Source organism: Ambystoma mexicanum, chromosome 12 (assembly GCF_040938575.1).
Source record: "Ambystoma mexicanum isolate Mex_15411 chromosome 12, UKY_AmexF1_1, whole genome shotgun sequence".
In the NCBI taxonomy this organism is placed as follows: domain Eukaryota; kingdom Metazoa; phylum Chordata; class Amphibia; order Caudata; family Ambystomatidae; genus Ambystoma; species Ambystoma mexicanum.
The window spans coordinates 409649781-409671272 of record NC_090936.1 but is presented as its reverse complement, the minus strand read 5'-3'; the positions used below and the strand labels follow the sequence as shown (position 1 = coordinate 409671272).

General features: G+C 45.7%; 1 protein-coding gene across 13 annotated transcripts in view; it reads left to right on the top strand.

Moving 5' to 3' along the window:
• Nucleotides 1–21492, top strand: part of CAPRIN2 (caprin family member 2) — a 2777496-nt gene that overhangs the window by 528892 nt on the left and 2227112 nt on the right. For all 13 annotated transcript variants that reach the window (XM_069628538.1, XM_069628546.1, XM_069628537.1 and 10 more), the window contains one exon: nucleotides 20845–20927. In XM_069628538.1, the coding sequence (XP_069484639.1) occupies nucleotides 20845–20927 (83 nt within the window). The remainder of the gene's footprint in view (nucleotides 1–20844; nucleotides 20928–21492) is intronic.

Sequence of the window (21492 nt, the reverse complement as noted above, 5' to 3'; positions counted from 1 at the left end):
TGCATATAATGGATGCCCCAAGAAATTTCCGCTCATGCGTGGGTGGCAGGCTCTTGCTGGTTCTATCCATTATTTAATATCGGATATGTAAACGTTATACAGGATTGCCGCTAAAGGGCAGCCCTGTTTTAGGCCTCTTTGTGTGGGCAGAGAGTCGCTCAGAGACCCTTGTAGGTCTAACCTGATATGTAGACTTGTTAGAATGTAGGGCGATGATGGCTGCAAGTAGGTTTTGTGTGCATCCTTTTTTCTTCAGCTTGTACCAAAGGGTTTCACGATCGACCCTATCGAAGGCAGAGGACATATCCACAAATGCAACATAGTTTGTTTTCTTTCAATGTTTTCATTTTTAGTAGATTGAATGTTAACAGATTTAGCCCGCAGTCTACATTCGTAACAAAACCTGTCTGTCTTGGGTCACGATTTTCGCCCTTTGTTAACCATTCATTTCATCTTTTAAGTAGGATGCTAGCATACAATTGTCTGAGGACATCTAGGAGAGATATTGTGAGGTAGTTTACCGGTTTCATTCGATCTCCCTTTTTGAATACCAGGATTACTAACGCTTTCACCCAAGAGTCCGGTATTTGCATCCTCCTGCCAATTCTCCTAGAAAGGTAATCTGAGGTTAGCCCATAGTGTAGGGTTTTGTTTTAGCATAAAATTTGAAAGGCCATCCGGCCCCGGAGCTTGGCGACTTAATAGCTTTCTTGATTAAGGCCAATATTTCATTTTTCATGAAATGTATTTGCCACAATTTCATCTTTTGTGAGGGTCTTTGTAGTTTCTGCTCCACGCTGTTTTGGTTATAGATATCTCTAAAGTGATCCAGCCTTTGATTTTCACCTATCGGGTTTATTTCCTATAGACGCTAGTTTATCAATGACCAAAACGCTTTTGCGTTTTTATTTTATAGTCATCATGAGTTCTGAGTCCTGTTGCTATAATTGAGCTCTGTGGGCTTTTGCCCAGTTACGAAAACGTGCTTTCAGGAGCTTACTCTTGTTCCATTGTATCGCTCCTTAACTTTTTTAGGACACGTAGATCTTTCGCTAGTTTTTTCTTAATTGCTATTTTTAGGTCAAAATGGTGTGCGTGCGTCTTTTTTTTTTTTCCCTGCTGTTCTTGGCCATTTTCTCTGAATAATGACGGGCAAGATTCGTATTCTACCCCCAGGGATGGATTAGCTATCAGTGCTCTATAGCTGATTTTTAACTGAGGGATCTGCTTATTTATCTCCAGACGATTCAGGCCATTATCAACACTTACATTATAAGGCCATTTTTCCCGAACTTTCTATTGATTGTTCCCATTACCAGTGGCTAGTTCTCTGTACGTTAGAATTGACTGACTGTGGTCGCTTTTGATGAAATGTATTATTTTTAAGGATTTGATGTTTTGAAAGGTGACCATGACTGCCAAAAAGAGTTGCGCTGGGGTTATAGGTGCTCCATGTTTTTCACCATCTAAGTTACCATTTACTAGATTAAGATTCCTATTTCGTCCATCCACCTTAATGATTGTGATTCTTTTGCATTTTCTTCTTAAATTTTTTTATCTAGACAATTGATAAGTCTCCGCAAAGGATGATTTGCAGGTTTCTGAACTCCGCTCTAAGGTCGTCTATATTCATGACTAATTGCTTGAAGGTTTCACCATCCTTTGCTTGCCTGTTCCAATAAACATTAAAGATTGCTTTTTGTTCTTTCGTCTTTGGTATTTTCTTTTCCATCTTGGAGGATTATTATTTGAATAAGAGGTGAATGCGCTAATATGCTTATCATTCTTGAGGTTGTTTTTTAACAATCAAGTCCCGCTGAGGGTCTGCCAGCTTTTCCTTTATAGGCTTTGTATCCTCTGGTGTTCCATGATGCTATCCTATGTTCCTCTTGGGTCCACTTTTTTTCGCTCTATTTCTTTCTTGAACTTTCCAAGGATTGAAGCTAGCCAGTCCCATGAGGAATTTTGATCAATTTTGGAGTTTACCTCATTTTCTGACAGTCTTCTTAAAGACACAGCAGAGTTAGGGTTTCCTTTGACAAGGATATGTAATGCATTTGGTCCTCGCAGAACTGTTGGAGAAAACCTAAACGGTCTGAGATCTTCTTTGTGGTCGTCCAGTTTTTCCATGTTTTCCATTTTTTCCATGTCCATATTTGTTTTTGGATGTTTTGTAGATAGGAATGTTCTTTTCATTCTCGGTGGTTGTAATCTCAAATCCTAAGATTCACAGTGATTCCACAACAGAATCAGGTTGTGACCACCTTCGAAGAGAAGTGGACACATCAGTTTCGCTCTCATTCTGGAAAGCCACTATTTTGATGTCCTTTGGCTCAATTACACGCAATTGTGGTATTGAGTGTAGTAATCTCATCAAATTTGAGCAGTTTAGAATTAAAGTCTTTGGCTTTTAAGATACATTCTATCTTTAACTTATAAACTTCTACAGCAGTTTTTCCCTTTTCCCATTTTGTGGTTTTATGTGGACATGGGTTTATGGCGTTCTGTTGAATGAGAATCTTTATGTAAGTGTTCTGGCCAGAGTTTTCTATTATCACCAAGATAACTTGTTGTGATTTTCTCATTTATTTGCTTGGATTCCAAGAGTTCACATTTGGATTGTAGAGTTGCGAAATGTACTTGGCTCTTGGGTTCAAAGGGCGACTCTCTGCTCCTCTCCAAGTGGCGTATTTTGTGGAATCTCATCCTCAATAAGACTCTTGTCTTTGTATGTAGACAAGTACAATAGAGAGTCGTCTTTCCCGCTTATCACGGAGGTGTCATGCTTATTGTGCTGAGTTTTTTTTATAGATTTAATTTCACCACTTGTTGGCATATTCTGTTCCTCGCTATTTTGTGTCTGGCTAGTGTGCGTGGATTGACTATTCAAGTAAAGCTGATCTACGATAGTTTTTATATTGCGAATGAGTTTTCTCGTTCCGCAGTTTGACGTTGTTTTACACAGTGCTAGTTTTTGTTTTTTTAGTTTGTTACATGATATTTTTCTTGCTCCCATATCTTTTCCATTTTGTTCCACAGCAGGCTTTTCTGTCTCAAAGATGTACTTAGCTTGCCTAGGTTTTAGGCCAAACATTTCCTCAAATCTTCCTTTCTCTTGGGAATTCTTGGATTCTGAAGACACCCTTGTTGATGGTATGCTTTGTTGATCTTTATTCATCATTTGGTTCAAAGATGTATTAGTAGTTGCGCTTTTTTTGGGTGCCCGCCGTCATCTGAGGTAGCAATTGCGCTATTTTCAGTCCCGGCATTTATTCTCACCAGTATTTGCTCTTTCCTGAAATCTTTATCTTCGTTTACTGACTTTAGCTGGAGACTCTTGTGCACTCTGTCACTTTGGCACTGATTTTCATTGTTGGTGTTTTTTTCTTGATTGAGTCTCCTTTTGGGTTTTTCTTGTAGCATCAGCTCTTAAGTTTATTTCATTGAAGCTATTTAAAATGGCACATTTGTCTTGGCGAGCTTCCCCCAAGAGGTCCGCCAATGTTTTAACAGAGATGTTTTCAGCTTCTTTCTCTGTTCCTTCGTTCTTTGGTTGCCTCTATGTAGGCTTCAATGTAAATTAATCTTGACTGCATAAGAGCAAGCAGTGTTTAGGCCCTATAGTTTTCGTGTAAGGCCTCATATAATTTGAGGAAGGGGGCCAAAGTGATTGTTATCATGGAGCCTACAGCGGCTTGTAAACTTACAAATTGCTCTGAGATGATTTTTGTTCTATTTTTTTTTAAGTCTTTGTCTTACCTGTTTTTCCTAAGATCTCTATTCCTTTCTTGGGCATTAATTTTGTTCTGAATCCGAACTTTCAAGTTCTTCCTCTCTGGAGGAAGCAATTTTCTCATTGTCATTGTTTTGTTGTCCTTGGACAGACGCGCTTGATACCTTTATTTACTAATCACAGGTAGATACCGTTCTGATATAGATTTTTTTTTTTAATTGTCTTCCTCAGTTGGCCCGACTTTAGTTATCTTTAGTTTTTTTTCCTGGTTCTATTTGGGTTGATTCATTTGGGTCAACGTCATCGATTTGCCATTTTTCTTTTCTGCCTACAAAAGGCTCATTTTTTGATAGTTGGGCTATCATAGGCGTCATTTCTTCCTAATCTACTACTATATCTGAGACCAAATTAATTTCCTTATTTCGTTTGTCACCCGCTGTTAATTCCTTTTGTGACAGTAGGTTGTCTGTTTTTTTCCTCTGTCTGAATTATATACTGTAGGTGTTTGAATTTCTACCACTGGTTTATCAATTATATCACCTACCGTAAGTAGGTCACATTTGCCTGAGGCTATCAATCTCTTTATCTGATACCTCACTCCAAATGTTGCTTGCACTAAGGTCACCGCTTTGTTTTTCAATTGACTTGCTAGGATCTATCATGAATTTGTCCTTGGGCATAAAGTGCCACCATATTGACTTCAAGTCCGACATAGATTTGTTGCTCTGCTTTTGACTGACTTAATTCAATTTTGGATGTTGAGGTCTTGAGCCATTTGCTCGGGTGAACTTGGATGCTCCATTTTTTTTTCATCTCTGTGGGATAATTCAATAGCTTTGTCCATGAGGCCATTTACTTCCTTGTCACATGCCTCCGTCTATAAAGGCCGATTCGTTGGACTGGAATTTCTTAATGGCACAATTGACAGATTTAGAGTATTTGCAGACTCTTAACTGATGACTGTTAATTTTGATTTCCTTTGGATTATTTACATTCAGTAAAGAAAACAATGATATAGCCAAGGGGATGTCTATAAAATCAGACTGCATCAACATATAACGGTGATTCTATTGATGGCAAGTCTGGACCATGTTTTTCATTTCCGTGTTCCTGTTATACTATGCCGATCGGCGGCACTCGCTTTACTCATTTCGAGCACCAACTGCAGTGGTGCCCCATCAAGCCGCAACAGCGCTCCTCCGTAACTCCGCAGCTGTGCGCATGCGTCCCACAGGGACCCACTCCTCCCACGGCAGGCGTCGCCATCCCAGTAGGAGGCAGACCCCGCCAACATCACGGTAAGCTGTATGGTTGCTGATGGAATCAGCACTCACACGGCGGGGTACAGATTTCACAGGTGATATTGTAAACTGTATGTCTTCTTTTATAGATGAAGTCTGTTTTTGTACGTTCCGTTTCAGGTGCTTCCCTTGCCTCAGCGCGATCTTGAAGATTCTCCTGCGAGGCTATGGCTTCTATTTCTTCTATTCCGCTGTTTTCTCCACTATTTCCTTTGTCATCTTTTTATTGAAATATTGTTTAAACATTAAATTCAACAAATGTCATTACAAGTGGTAACATAGTTAATCTCAAACGCTATGAATCATCAATCTAGTCTATCTTTTGCAATTCATCAATTCTATTAATTCCGGCAGCATTTATGAGATCGAGTTCATAGTTTCTCTGCAATTGTAACAGTTAATTTCTCAATTCAACATTTCAATTTAACATCTTTGTGATTCATCATGTATATAAAGTTCATGAGTATCCTCTGGGAATAGGATAGATTGCTTAACAGCTAGTAATTCTCGAAATTAAGGAACGCAGAGGGGAACAAACGAAGAGGGGGAAAAAAAAAACCTCACTAGAGTTACAACCAGTTCATCGCTGAGCCCCGTGAAGGGCTATGTCTTTCTCATTACCAGATGACCATTTGGTGGTTACTTTCCCCGTCCTAGTGGCGTGTCGGGGTTGGCAGAGGTACTTGATCAATCTTGTCTGGAAGAACATATGTTCTTTTTCTGCGACGTGATCTAGGAATGGGCCCCATATGTTTGTGAATTTGGGTGTCTGACCTTCTATTGCAGCTGTTAATTTGTCCATCCCTAGGAGTTCCCATACCTTTACCCACCAGTATGCTATGTATGGGCCCTCTATTTCCTTCCAAAAGCGCGCTCGTTTAAGGCGGACCGCCATAACTAGTTGGGTGATCAGTCTGGTGAGTCTCCTAATGGCATTACTAATGGGTCCATGGGGAGCAGGATTCCGCATGTCCTCGATTTGTGGTCTAATCTCTAGCCAGTAAGTTTGAATGAACGGGCAGTGCCACCACAGGTGTCCCAGGTCTCCCTTTGCCCCGCAGGCATGCCAACACGTGTCTGGGTATTCCGGGTTTATCGCGTGTCGTCTGTGGTGAGAAATGCCAACGGTAACAGATCTTGAGTGTACATTCCTAAACCGACGTGCATCTAGAGGACTTATGTGCTCTATCACAAATTCTTTGCCACGCTTCTGGGGTTATCTCAATTCCTAGTTCTCTCTCCCATGCCTTCATATACAGAAGTTTATCATCTTCTGGGACATTTTCTCGGAGGCGATAGCAACTTGTTACACTGTGAGCGTTGGCCTTCCGCAGCTGTCAGCTGTAGACCTGACCGGGGGGGGGGGGCCTAGTCGCAGCTTTCATTATGGTCTAGTTGGTAGTCCAATGTCGTAATTGTATATATGTAAACCTCTGTCTCAGGGAGATTAAACTTTTCTTTGCATTGGGCAAATGTCAGTGGGATATTATCGTTATAGAGCTCTTGCAGTCTCAGGGGTCCCTCTCTTGACCAGTGTCGGTAGGAGTTAGCCTGAAGCCCAGGGGTAAAGGCTGGATTCTGTTTAATTGGGGAGAGAGGTCCCAATCCTGGGGGGATTCCCCTTAGTTTATACTGTCCCAACACCAGAGCGTTGCCAGCGTGGAAAGGAGAAGGGGCTTCTGGGAGGTACGCAGGCATGCGGGAGGAAGAGAAGATGAGAGAGGGGGGCTCCAGAGAACAGTTGAATGTCCTGCCACTGGGGGGGGATGGGGGGGGTGGTTGGTCCAGCTCAGGGATGGGGCAATTTGGGTTGCCCGTTAACATCTTACTATGGATGGGAGTCAGAGGCCTCCCAACTGCTTGCCTCGAGTGAGGATCTTGCGCTTAATTATGGGCGTTTTCTCTGCCAGATGAAGCGACTTCTTTCTGCAGGTTTACTAAGTCGTGCTCTGGGATGAACAGTGGGAGCGCCTGTAGCGTATAAAGAAGCCTCGGGAGTAAAGGCATTTTGACTGCGCTTATGCGCCCTAACCATATCTCTTGAAGGGCCCATTTCTGTAAAGATTGTTTGGTGTCTTTTAGTAGAGGGGGAATGTTGACTTTCCATAGGCTTGGATAGGTCAGGGTCAGGTGCACCCCAAGGTAAGTTATTTTGGAGCTTTCCCATCTGAGGGAGTAGGTGTTATGTAGGGCGTTTAACACATGTAGTGGTTCAGATAAATTCAGGCCTATCGATTTTGTCATGTTTATCGGGATTCATGATAAACATATTACTGCGAATTGATCAAGCAGAGCCATGAGCGGGGGGGGCACTGAAGCTTGGGCGTCCCTAAAACAGAGCACATCTGCATAAAGTGCGACTTTGTGACATTGGTCTTCTACCTCAAATCCCTGAATGTCAGGGTGGAGACGGATGTGTTGTGCCAGGGGTTCCATAGCTAGTGCAAATACCAGCGGCGATAGGGGGACACCCTTGCCTGGTTCCCCTACTGAGGGGTATCTGGGGTGTCCACCGCGAGTTGACTCGTATTCGGGTGGAGGGGTCCGGAAGTTTGATAGTACCAATTTAGAAAATTGTGACCAATTGCAAGTATTCCCAGGACATGCTATCAAATGCTCTACGAGCATCTAAAGATAGTAGGGATAGCGGGCCCGGACTTGATGGCGACAGGGCTATCGGGTCAATCGCTCTGAGCAGATCGACCTTGAATAAAACCGGTTTGATCCCCATCTATTAGTGTGGGTAAAGTCTCCCCCAATCGCTGCGCTATAATCTTGTTATATAGTTTAGCCTCTGTATTGAGCAAGGCCATGGGCCGATATGAACATTCTGCTGGGTCCTTTTCTGGCTTGAGGATTAGGGTTGTGTTCGATTCTGCCATGGACTGTGTAACAGTTCCAGTTTCCCAGCATTCGTTGAATAACTTTGTGAGATCTGGTGTGAGGTCTCTAAAGAAGGTTTTGTAAAACTTATTTGTGAAGCCATCTGGGCCCGGGGACTTGCCAATAGGGAGTGACTTTATTGCTGAGTCCACTTCCTCAGGGGATATTGGATCTTCTAAGGGTTCCTGAAGGGCTTGTGGCAGCTGTGGTAGAGTCCCTGTGTTTATAAAATCTCTAGTGGATTGTGAGTCCCTTCTATAGGGGGCTGCATGTTCCCTAAAGAATTCCTCAACAATAAGGCATTGCCCCTCTTCAGAGTTGGTGCTCTTACCATGCTTATCTCGCAAGTGGTCTATCCTATTCTGTCATGTCTGTTGCCCTAGCTTGGCCGCTAGCAGTTTATTAGCCTTGTTTCCTTTGATATAAAAGAATTGTTTGGTGTGCATCATGCAGTAAGCCGCCTTCCCCATATGGTGTGCCTAGAGCGCTTTTTTTCGCTGTTCGCAAGTCCCATAATGCGCGCCGCGAGGGTTTCTTTTTATGCATCTCCTCTAGCCTATGGGCTTCCCCCTCTAGTTGCTCTTGGAGAAATCTCCTAGCCTTTCTTCGATGTGCTACTTGCTCAATGAAATGCGCCTGATCACTGCCTTACTTGGATCCCAGACCGTGCCCCAGCTCACATAGTCAGTGTCGTTCTCATTGAAGTATAGGTCTATGGATTCTCTAATATGGGCACAGGTCACCGGGTCTTCTAAGAGGAAGTCGTTTAGCTTCCAGGTGGGTCTTGTGGGGGGGGGGTGTTAGCTCGGGGGGAGCTATATTTAATGGGACTGGGGCATGGTCTGCGAGCGCCTCACGGAAAATATCTGTTTCTGTAAAGCTGAGATTTGTGAAAGGTTATATTTTTGAACCATATACAATAAAGTTTCCTCCACCTCATGAATGAGCGAGTCTGATATAAAGAACATATCCAGTCTGGAAAATCCCCCATGAACAGCTGAAAAGTAGGTGTAGTCCCTCATCTTGATGACAGTAACTCCACACTTCAATCAGAGAGTTTTCTTTAAGCAGAGAGGTAAGGGGTCTGAAATGATTCCTGCCATTTAGTGTGGGCGGGAGGGTCTTGTCAACTAGGGGGTTAATAACTGCATTAAAGTCTCCGCCCATGATCACTTCCCCCTCTGCATGATCGAATAGGGCTTTCGACAATTTCATAAACTGATCTTGGCTAGTGTTGGGGGCATATATGGAGACCAGTGTTTTTTTTTTTTGGCGACCATCCACCATGGCATTAACCAACAAAAACTTCACTTCCTCATCTCGTACCACCCCTACAGTTTTAAGGGAAATCCCCCCCGCCCCCTGCGCACCAGAATGGCAACCCCTCGTTTCTTCAGGCCACTTAAGGAAAAGAATTTAGTGGGATAGAGCTTGTCGTTAAGGCGCAATTCATCTGTCACCCGTAAATGAGTCTCCTGAAGAAATAGAAATGATGCGTCGAAGGACCCTAATCTATGGAGGAGTGCTTTCCATTTCAGAGGGGAGTTCAGGCCCTGCACGTTAAGGGAAATAAATCTATAACTTGGGGTTGCCATATTTCAGTGTCATGGGTTTTCGCTTCCTGTAACTTCCCCCAGGAGGGCTAGGAGCAAGGCATCTGGTCAGGGAGGTCACTGCAATGTAATCTGAGGTCCGTGGTGAGAGGGGTGATAATGCCAACTTAAAAATTTCGAGTTCAACTCAAAGATAATCAAAGTGAAAACCGACAAAACAAAATAACCAAGTTGTTTCCATCTCGGAATGTACTATTCGAAGGGATTGTGTCCTCCGACGTATTCCTTATCTTTGATAATTAGTCTCCAGCTTGCTGGCCTCGGAAATTTTTTCTCAGTAGAGGGCGCTGCGCATCGACGTCTGCCAAGTCGATGTCCCTCGACAGCCACCGTATCGGCGCCGAAGTCACCATGCCCATAAATAGCCACGCGCGGTGTCCGTTGCTCAGTTCCATTTTTCCGTGCTTCGTGGGGCCTTGGAATATTGTTGCTCAGTCAGATAAACCTACATTTACTCGAATATACCAACTCGTTATCAATGGCATCTTCATCAGAACCGACAACGCCGCGATCCGGCTTCAAAAAATGTCGAGACTGCAGTAAAAAAATGTCTAACTGATCCACACAGGATCTGCTTGTGGTGCTTGGGAGCCGAGCACCATTGTTCGGAGTGAAAGCCTTGAAGGAGCGCAAGGGGAAGCTCGAGAGGTAAGTCAGTCAAAACCTCCTCGAAAGTTTCTTCGGCTGAGTCAAGGCATTCGTCTCCTCGCGGTCAAACATTCCCATTCTAGATCTCGAAGTAGCTCCCACCATTGGTCTAGATCAAGACACTCAAAGAAGAGACGTCGAAGATCCCCTTCCTCGTCTTCTGTTTCCCCAGAAAGGGTCTCCTGCCCCACAAAACACAGCTCTCAGGCTGAGTGGGAGGAATTCAGGAAGAAAATGTTAAGCGTCTTCGACCCCCTCGAAGACGGCTGAGGGTGATACCCCGGGTGAAAAACCCAAAAAATCGAAACGCCACGAGTGGCTGCACCTGGCGAAACATTCCACCCGAGAGCGCCACGGGCCATCGGGTAAGAAGGCACTGTCTTCGCCGTCATAGAAGATCCCTTCGCCGCATGGATCGGCGCCATCGACGCCATTGTCGAAGGGTTCTTCGACGCATCGATCGACTCGACGCCGATGAAAGAACCACGGCTACTTCACAGCCAACGGTGATACCAAGAGCCTCCGGCACGATGCCGAGACCGTCGTCAACATCCTAGAGTAGGATCCCGATCCTCTCGAGTTCTTGGAGGCCTCTTCCAGTTTTCGGGACGCCGTTCTCGGCGCCTTCGAAGCCTGTCACATCGGCGTCGATGACATTGACGTTTTCTCGCCCAATGATGAGTTTGGCTCCTTCTGCCTTAAATGGGTTTTACACCATTTCCGAGGTCAGAGTACCCCGGATTATCTTCAATTTATGAAGAAGGGGAGGATGCTGACCAGGAAACCTTCGGGTTGCAGAGGACCACACTACCTGTTACAGAGGATTTCACCTCCGAGGAAAGAAGGTTGAAAGACCTACAGGAGTCATTACATGAGGCAAGTGAGCTGGACGCTTCCCCAGAAGTGGAATTTGTTAAGCCAGACCCAGGGGAACATGCCGAAACACCCTATAGAACCCTGATGGCAAGGATTATTGAATTTATGGGTTGGTCTGCGCCTTTGCTTGTTTTTCAACAGGATGACCTGACAGACATATTCAACAAAGGTCCACAGGAGGATCCTGTGGTCCCCTTCCATGCAGCCTTACAAAGAAAGATTTAATCTAATTGGGAAACGCCTGAAGTTATCCCTGCAGTCAATAAAAGATTCAGCCAAGTATAAGGTAGCTGCGGCTGTCCCTGAATACTTATCAAAACACCCGACTCCAGAGAGCCTGGTGGTCCAAGCGGCAACTTCATCAAGCAGCAGGTCCGCTTACCCTACTGTCCCACAGGATAGAGATGAAAAGCGGTACGATTCTATGGCAAAAAGTCTTTTCTGCTTGTAGTACAGCGTTGAAGTCCATCAACGCCACTTGTATGCTCGCCAGGTTCAGTCACACACTGTGGGAGTGTGCTTCATCAGCGGCTGACTGCATACCCAAAGGAGAGGAAAGGGAAGCCTTCCTTAACATTATTAAAGATGGCAAAGATGCCATGTGCGAGTCACTTCAAACTGGCATCGATTCCGCTGACAGTATCAGCAGGGCCATGGCGGCAAGTACGACAATCCGCAGGCATGCGTGGTAGCGAAAGTCTAGCTTTGCTCCAGATGTACAGGCCAGACTTTTGAATATGCCCTTTGACGGCTCTTCTTTATTCGGTAAAAAGGCTGACAGTCTGGAAAAGTTGCAGACATCTAAAGCAGCGGCAAAATCGTTAGGAGCTGCAATCCGCCAAACTCCTTTTCGTCCCTCAGGAACCTCTGGAAGAGGAAAGACCTTTCGCTATTATTCCGCATTCGGGAAAGGCAGAGGAAAGCCGGCTCAGAGGCCAAAGGAGATCCACCCGAGGTGGACGGGTCAAAAGTACTAAAGCCGCAGCAGCAGGTGCCTCTTTACCCTCCGCATCTGCATCAGCCGCCCCCAAACCACTGAGGTCTTTCCACACAACACCTGTAGGGGGCAGGTTAACTCACCATCTGACGGAATGGCAGGCTATAACGTCAGATGCTTGGGCATTGGAGACAGCTTCCCAGGGTTACCCTTTCTACACATCCCTCAGTCATCCACCAGGGCACAGCTCTCTAAAAGTTCCAGATCCGCTCCTCTTGCAGGAAATTATAGACCTGCTAGAGAAAGGTGCCATAGAACCGGTACAACTAGTGGACAGGAACAAAGGCTGGTACTCCGCCTACTTTCTCAAACCAAAGAAGGACGGAGGACTGAGACCCATCCTGGACTTAGGAGAATTGAACAAGTTCTTCAGGTAAGACAAGTTCAAGATGGTAACTCTCTGATCATTCAGGCCTTCCAGCTCCAGGACTGGCTGGTATCTCTGGACCTTCAGGTTTCTCATTTCCATGTGCCAATCCATCTCAAACACAGGAAATACCTGAGGTTCGCAATTGGCGACTCTCATTTATCAATTTCAAGTCCTGCCATTTGGGCTGACCTCCGCCCCGAGGTTCTTAACCAAGCTAATGTCGGTAGTGGCTGCGAGTCTGAGGGAAGGGATCCACTTCTACCCCTACCTGGACGATTGGCTGATCAGGGCTGTATCTTCGGAACAAGCTCAGATCCAGCTAGATTATGTCTGCCACTTCCTTCACAAACTGGGCTTCTCCCTCAACTTAAAGAAGTCACAGATGATACCATCACAGGGGCTCCAATTCATTGCAGCGGTCCTGGACACTTCCCTGGGAAAAGCCTCGCCACCAGAGGTGAGGGCTCAAGATATTCTGCAGATGGTCAACAAGTTCCAAAATGCCCAACGTCTCCAGCCTTCGACTTTTTGAGGTTGCTAGGCCTCATGGCATCCTGCATCTTCCTTGTGCCAGAGGCTCGCCTGAGAATGAGATCCCTCCAGTGGGCACTGAGAACTCAGTGGTCGCAATTCTCAGGGAGAATGACAGATCTCCTCCGGATTCCAGACAAGGTAGCCCACGACCTTCAATGGTGGGCCTATCCAGAGAACATCTTGAAAGGAGAACTGTTTTGGCAACCATGGCCGGAGATAACAGTAGTCACAGACGCCTCACTCGCGGGGTGGGGAGCCCATGCCAACGACTTGACCATCAGCGGTCGTTGATCTCCATCGGAATCCAGACTACACATCAACCTATTGGAGCTGAGAGCGATCAGACTAGCGCTGAAAGCTTTCCTGCAATCGGTACAGGGGAGAAATGTCCTGATAATGAGGGACAACATGGTGGCCATGCACTACCTCAACAAAAGAGGAGGCGTAGGGTCACTGCCACTGTGCAGAGAGGCAATGCAGCTCTGGTTTTGGGCAATTCAGGAAGGAATCTCTCTATCGGCAATTCACCTAACCGGAGAGAAGAACTTGACAGCGGACGCTCGAGCAGGCAGAGAAGTCTCCAACGAGTGGGAGCTAGCTCAGGAAGTCCTTCAAGAGATCTTCGCCCTTTGGGGAACCCCTCAGGTGGATCTGTTCGCCACAAGCACCAACAGGAAGTACGTTCTGTTCAAGGGAATTTCCCCCGAGAGGAGCTCTAGGAGACCGTTCGTAGTGGACTGGGAGTTCCCACTCCTTTACGCGTTTCCACCAGTCCCTGTTATTCCTCAAATGATCAGGAGGTTGAAAAGACTCTGGAAAACCATGATCCTAATTGCCCCGGACTGGGCCAGGAGAATGTGGTACCCGGACTTTCTAGATATGTCCATCTGCCCTCCAATCCATCTTCCACTCAGAGAATCTTCTCTCGCAGAAGGGAGGTCAGGGTCTCCATCCAGACATCAGAACCCTCAACCTTCACGCTTGGCTTCTGAAAGGGTGAGGTACAAGGATTGGGACCTCCCTGATGTCATGGAGGTGTTGCTTTCGGCCAGAGGGCCAGCAACAAAGTCTTTATACCGCTGCCGTTGGAACAAATTTTGCAGCTGGTGTAGAGAAGGGAGTATCTACCCTTTTTCATGTGGTACACCAACGGTGTTATCGTTTCTACTCTACTTGGCAAACTCAGGCCTTCGAGTTGGTACTGTAAAAGGCTATCTCGCAGCGCTTTCAATCTTCAAGCGCACTGCAGTGGAACCATTGTATTTCAAACTATCTCTAGTAATATAATTTCTCAAGGGATTAACTAATGTTTATCCTCCAAGACCATTCCAAGTTCCCTTATGGTGAAAGGGGCCCTTAGGGGTCCCTCGCGATATGGAAACAAGGCAATAACCATACACGAAAGGATGCGTCAGACACAAGGTTAAAATTCCCAATGCTAGGGTTTATTGCAAGCAAAATAGTCCCAATTGGCCAACTATGGTCTCACGCCCCGCAACGTGTATTCTCTAGACCTCGAGGGACGCAAGAGCGAATTACGTACATCAGTTACATATATACAAAATGCATATCAATCAGCTATGACATGTTTAACACCCCCCTTTTATTGAGTTTCTTTGAACTCTGGATGATGGACATTTCCGACAAGTATGACAATTATGACACTTTCGATGTCTATTCTAGTAAGAATGTGCAATTTATAAAGTGCAGAGGCATCTTCTAGTTGAACAGAACACGGTGCTTCTGTTCTTGGAAGCAAGCTGCACACGGGGGAAGAGTCACATTCCAAGCTTTGCTATCTATGAGGTGCTATTCGTGTCCTGGGAGCCGACATGCTCTAAAGGGTTTTGTGAAGGCAGGCCGTAAGAAGAGCATAATTCAAGACTTTAGCTGCTTTATTCTAACATATTCTACCACAGTACGAGACTGGCTGGCAGCTGTGAAATGATTAAATGCCCTGCAGCTCTCCCTCAAGGCTACAGAGAGGGAGCGTGGGCATTCCTTTCTGGGCTGCTCATGAGGAGTTTCAACGAACTCCTCAGTCCCGCGGCCTTGCCCTTTCATATTCAGACAACAATGTTAACAGTTGAGCAGAGTAAGCAGAATTCACAAGAATTGCAAGCTGCAAAGCAGTTTAGACAGAAAGCAATGAGCAATGGTTAACAAGCAAAATGGCGATTCTTGCTACGTTTAAAATGGCCGCTTGTTGGTCAAGCATAGCAGTCTGTATTTCTATAATTCTGTGCATAAGACGGTTGGCCTTCGGCCATCAAGTTACCTCTGTCATTCAAATGAAGGGTATTCCCTTTTCCAGATTGACAATGGGACTTAAATTTAGTCTTAAACTTCCTAATGGGTACTCCATTCGAACCACTCTTGTTCGCTGAGATTTCTCACGCTTAAAACTGTCCTATTGGTAGCACTAACATCTGCTAGGAGGGTGAGCGAGCTACAAGATCTCTTGTAAACCCCCCCTCAATACAATTTTCCATAAGGACAAAGTTGTCCTACAGGTGAAGCCTAATTTCCTCCCGAAGGTGGTTTCTGAATTTCATATTACTCAGAAAATTACCTTACCTTCGTTCTACCCTCCTCCCCATCCGGGGAAAGAGGAAGAAAGGCTACATAGGCTGGACCCAAGGCGCGAGCTCTGAGCTTTTACATCAGCAGACTGGCTAGAATTAGGCAAGCAGACCAACTGTTTGTAGGATACTCTGGTCACAAGTTGAGACTACCCTTAACAAAACGGACCATTTCCAGGTGGATTATTTTGGCCATTCTGGAATGTTACAAACTGGCAGGGAAAGAGCCACCCCAAAATCTTAGGGCTCATTCAAACAAAGTTTTCGTAGCCTCTTCGGCCCTCCAAAGAGGGGTACCAGTCCGAGACACGTGTGCGGCTGCGACATGGTCGTCCGCAAATACGTTCTCAAAACTTTACAACCTGGATTCCTCGGCTAGTCAAGAGACCAGATTTGGAAAAGCCGTATTAAATGCGGTTCATTCCTAAAGGGGATACATGACATTATTACTCCCACCTCCAATTACATGCCACTGCTATGGGAGTCTATCATAGATAAGGAATACGTCAGAGGATGCAATCTCTTCGAAGAACAAGTTACTTCTTACCTTGTAACGTTATTTCGATGGGATGTTCCTCCGACGTATTCCTTATCGCCCCTCCCATCCATCCCCGCAGTAATACTTCCCTTGTGGTTGCAGCTTACGCTCCTTCAAGGTCAATAACCAATTCAGGCATGACTTATCTTATGCTACAAAACGGAACTGAGCAACGGACGCCGCGCGTGGCTATTTATGGGCATGGTGACTTCGGCGCCGATACGGTGGCTGTCGAGGGACATCGACTCGGCGGACGTCAACGCGCAGCGCCCTCTACAGAGAACATTTCCGAGGCCAGCAAGCTGGAGACGAATTATCAAAGATGAGGAATAAGTCGGAGGAACATCCCATCGAAAGAATGTTACAAGGTAAGAAGTAACTTGTTCTTCTCATCCCCAGAGATAACTTTAACCAAGTGAAGTAAATCGGGCGCCATCCACTCGGGCGCCCAAGCCGATTATCATGCAGAAATTTCCAGTGCCCCGAAGTACAGGTAAGCAAGGCATATAATGGTAATAGGGAACTGCATAGCTTACAAGTTTATGTTTAGACTGTCCAGTTTCTCCTCGGTCTCGCCCGAGGTTTGAAATGGGATGCTCCTGGGTGTGTCCCCAGGGAGGGAGGAAGAAGACCTCTTCAGAGGTCCGAAAACCTCAGTTTGCCACGTGGGATCTATTTTGACCAAGAAGTGTCAGTGGTGCAGTAGAGAACCCCAGGGTGACAGTGTCCTCCCAGAACAGAACTTTAAATTCTTTGCGGTTGCGTCAGGTGGCCCCCCAGTCTTTCTGCTCTCCTGGTTCCAGGGCAGCCGTCTCCTCTGGGATAGTGGTTGTTTTCTCTAAGCCAGGTCCTTGGCGGGGATTCGTCGCGGATTGGTGTCGCCGCCGAATTTTCCCTTGTCCGGTTTTTGGCAAGGGGTGTGAAGTAGGCCCCTCTATATTGTGAGCATGTGGATTCAGCTCACCATTATCCGGGTCCTCCGACATCGGGGATCTCGCTTCTTCAGAGGCAATTATGTAGTGCCATTTCTCCACTATTTCCATGAATGAAAGTTGATGGATTTGTGATGTTCACACTTTTCATTGCGCAGAACTTGCAATGTTCTCCGGTGGAGCCTCTTGCATGATTGAGGGAGAGGATTTCTTAAACCTGTCCACAAACAGTCCATCGGGTTACATTTGGTGCGGCTACAGGTACAGGGGGAGGCGGGGTTAGCTGGAATATTTAAATGAGCCCGGTCCATGGTGCTGTTTTAGCAGCCTCTCTAAGCCTCCTGGGCTCCCCGCACGTTTCCTCGGTGTCGCTACACTTTGCCTGCAATACTGATCGAACAAGTCAACAATGTGTAGTTGAGGGTGAGGGTATGACTGCAGTGTGGGTCAAAGGAATGTCCGGCAGTCCCCATGGGGCAGCAATTTCACTCTTATACTAATTGGCTCTGTGTGTAGTTTAGCTGTTTTTTTGGCGTCCTCGTCTGGTTGCTTTCCAAAAGCTTTCAGAGCTTCCCGGTCTTCCAGGGACTTCAGCGACTCTGCACCGACTCTGCTCCGCTTCACGGATCTGGGTGCTTAAGTGTCCTGGGACCTCCTCCTTTAGATGGAAATGAAAGAGGTACTGCAGTTCAGCCAGCAAAAATCCAATAGAAAAATCAGTGTCCACACTCCACAAGCTCTAGAGACTGTACAGAATGTGTTTTTAATATGGGGTTTACGAAGCACAGAAATGATGTGCCGCTCAGTTAAAAGCAATGCACAATCTGTTATTTCATAATATGCTTTATAAATTGTCTGCAATTTCTGCTCTTACCCAGAACAAAATATCCTGTCTGCCCAGTGGAAATACTGCAGCCCCCTCCTCTAGCATTGGCAGAGCAAAGGCTTAAAAAAAATTCTGAACCTTAAGATAGCTGTTGCTCTTAGCTCCTGCGAACGGTAACCTTTTCTTTTTTTGGGAACTAATTTCGCATAGGGAAATGCACTTCAGCAAATGGGGAACCCAGAGACTTTGAAATGCCTGATATGATTCTCTTTTCTCTCACGCAATGCTCACCCCAGCTAAATTCAATCGCACACAAACCCAGCGTAATGTCCTCACTTAATGTTGATATGCTCACCTAGAAATGCCTGAAGGCTTTGCAAAGCCAGCGAAGGACAGGCTGTGTGCTTGGGCTGCTGGACTCTGATTGCCCGCTCCTTCTAAACTTCTACAGGAAAGGCCTTGTTCAGCTCTGGTCTGCACTCGCACACGGAAAACCCCTTCTTGTCTGCAATCTTACTGCTCGCCCTTTTGGCAGGGAAAACCCAGCAAACAGTCAACCAGTCCCCCTTTTCCCTCTCCTTTTTAAAGCTGTTCTCCTACCTGCCCACTTCACATATATTCTCCTACACTGTGTAAAATCTTCCTGCTCCTGACCGTGATGTCATCTCTTCAATCAGCCATCCCCAATGGATAGATGAAAAGCTCCTGGAAGCTTCCAGAGTTAAAACGTTTTAATTTCCTTTCACACAGAATTCAGCTTAGCGAGTGGATGGGCTAGCTGTAATAACTTTCCTTTCGGTTTCCTGCACTGGACATTTTAAACATGGACCTAGTTTACTGCACATTCCTCAGCTCATGGCTACATGGTAAAAGCAGCTTTATTTGTTGCATTTTCCAAGCAACATTGCTGAGCCTGTGCTTGCCGCCTCGTGAACTCCAGTTTGCACCAATGAGCTATGGACTGAGCTGTCCCATTCTAAACACTATATTAGGTTGTTACATGTTAGAATTGGTGGTTAGTAAATTATTAGTTAAAGTTAAATATTAATCACTACACTCCCTGAAAGTTTGTTCCACCATTGCGGGGCAAATCCCTAGCCACACCTACATTGTTGCACGCCAGTAGCCTACATCAGGGCATAACACACCAATCTGAAGATGTTCTGTGTATGTCGTCATACACTCAATCTTTCTACATGGTTGAAATGCGGAGCACCCCCTACAGACGCTTCTTCACATTCCTTGATGTGGTGCATACTATGACACTACTGCATGTTCTTCTCCCAGCTTTCCAAACAGTAAGGTGTAAAGGTTCTCATTGTGTTTCACTTCAGTTTTTACCGAGCGTGCCAGTCCTCCCTCTCACCAATATAGTCACTTCAGCCCTTTTTGAGTTTGTGCATGCCAAGAACTGGGTTGGATATTCCCTCATCGCCAATTTGTGTATCGGACAGGATCATATGGGTCTCCTGTAACATAACTATCTGGTATCTCCCTTTTTAGCGTCCGTCTCTTTTGGGGGGGATTCAAGCCCCCCCTTCACATTCAAGAAGAGAAGTCTTACCATAGTGTTTAACCATACAGGATTGCCCCTCCCTGTATAGTGTGTGCACGTTTCTGCATGTTAGCCTTTGTTCCTTTAGTCCATGTTTTCAGAACAAATTGCATCATATAGGTTGTATAACAGTTTCAACATTAACATTAAACTCAACAATGTACCTGCCTTCCCTCCAGTCCTTGTTCTTGATTCTGTGTAGCATAGAATTGCTTGTGACCCTTATCCCTTTCTGCTTGCTCCTAGACCTGCCCTGCGTCACCCTCATCTGGTCTCTGGACCATTTCGACCATTTGTCCCCATCTCTGATGTGGCCTTACATCTCATCCGCCCAAGTCACCCTTTTCCGACATAAATGTTTAACAGCTATAGCACCTTTCAGTCGAGTACTCCCTCCGTCAGTGACCCACCACTTACGTTCAATATTTGTAGGACTCCAAAGGATGTCGGATCTTCCAATATTCTTCTGCTCATGATCTTTTCCATGATGGTTAAGAACTACATGAGATTCAGGGGTTTGGGGGCAGTCGGTCACCAGGACTAATGGTCCTCCTTTGCAAGCCACTTTGCTCCCTTGCTTTAAGTGCCCAGAAGACCCTTCAAGGTGTGCTTCACTGACAATGGCTGGCATGTTAGTAATGCTGCTCTCCCCCTCTGGCTTCTTCTGGGAACATCTGCATTCCTTGTACACTAGGCAGCTTGCCAAGCGGTGTTCAATGCCTACTGGGAGGGGCCAAGCTGCCACCACCCACAATGCACCAGGGAGTAGCTGCATATCCCCCTGTAGTCTTGGATCTGCCAATAGAGACCATGTTGGTAGAGGTCTTCCTCTTGTGCTTCTCCTACAGGGCACCTCACCCAGTTCAACTGGGTGGGGGGGTGGGGGGAGACGGCCCACCACATCCAGCACCATCATCTGGCTCAGCTTCCAGTTGCTGGTCAGGTTGCAGGGCAGTCCCAAGAGACACATAGGCCAAGTGTCCAGCCAGGAGCACCATAGGAGCACATCCTACCGGGTTGCCATCCTGTCCACACCTCCTTTGTACAGCATTTTTTAAAAATTTGAAATTTTACCTAGAGAAGAAATTTCTATGGCTTTTTACCACTTCTGTTGTAATGACTTCAGATACCTTGGTGGCAATGTGCTCATTTTGGGAACAATACCATATTATGCCAGATTGATTTGAGTTCCAGTCCAATGATTAGTAGCTGTAGGGATCTGGCATTAAGTGAGATCGAAATCAATTAAATACGTTGATAATGAATTGGAAATGCGTCATGAAAATGTAACTGATCGCAAATGATTTGGAATAACATTGTCTAAACACAATGCTAACAGATGTGTGGAAGACATGTAACAGTAAATGGTTGATCTACGAACCAGCGTCTTCCCTCAGGTTACTGTCCATGACACAATGCAGTTTTTGATGCAACCCTTTTTTTTTTTTCCTCCAAGTCTTGAAGATCAAATGGAGCAGCTGTCACTGCACTTCTGGGACCTTTTGGAAGGAAGCGACAGAACTGTAGCTGGTACCACGTGTAAGTATTTTGAAAATTCATTTTTCAAATCTGTAGTCTGTATAGACAGACCCATTTTGTAAATAAAATGTTGGGTTGCCATTCCCAGGGCTGGATGGCATGGTATCAGGGACACCTGCTTTCAAGTTTACTGCTACATGTACTGCCTGCAAAATCACTTTTTCTATATAGTACTTTGTATAGTTCCTGCCACTTCTTAGCACTGTACTGTTTATCACTTTTTTTCACTGTTGACCACGGAAGAATGAAGGGTGGAGTCAGCCGAGCCAGGAACCTGATTCATACATCAGGCTTGACCATATGAATGAGGTGAGACCTTAACTTGTTGACATCATAACTGCATCCATCAACACAACTAACCCTGAGACCTCACTAGACTGATTGCTCGGGTTAAGATGGGAAGATGCATATCGGGAACATGGGAGCTAGCAAAAGGCATGGCTGTCCATCGTCACATTGTTATTTGGGAGTCGATGTGTATTATGATCCAGTGATTGAACACACATGTTGCAGGCCTTAGAGGGAATTGGGGAGTGGGGAGGGGGGGGGGGGGGGGTTCCATGAT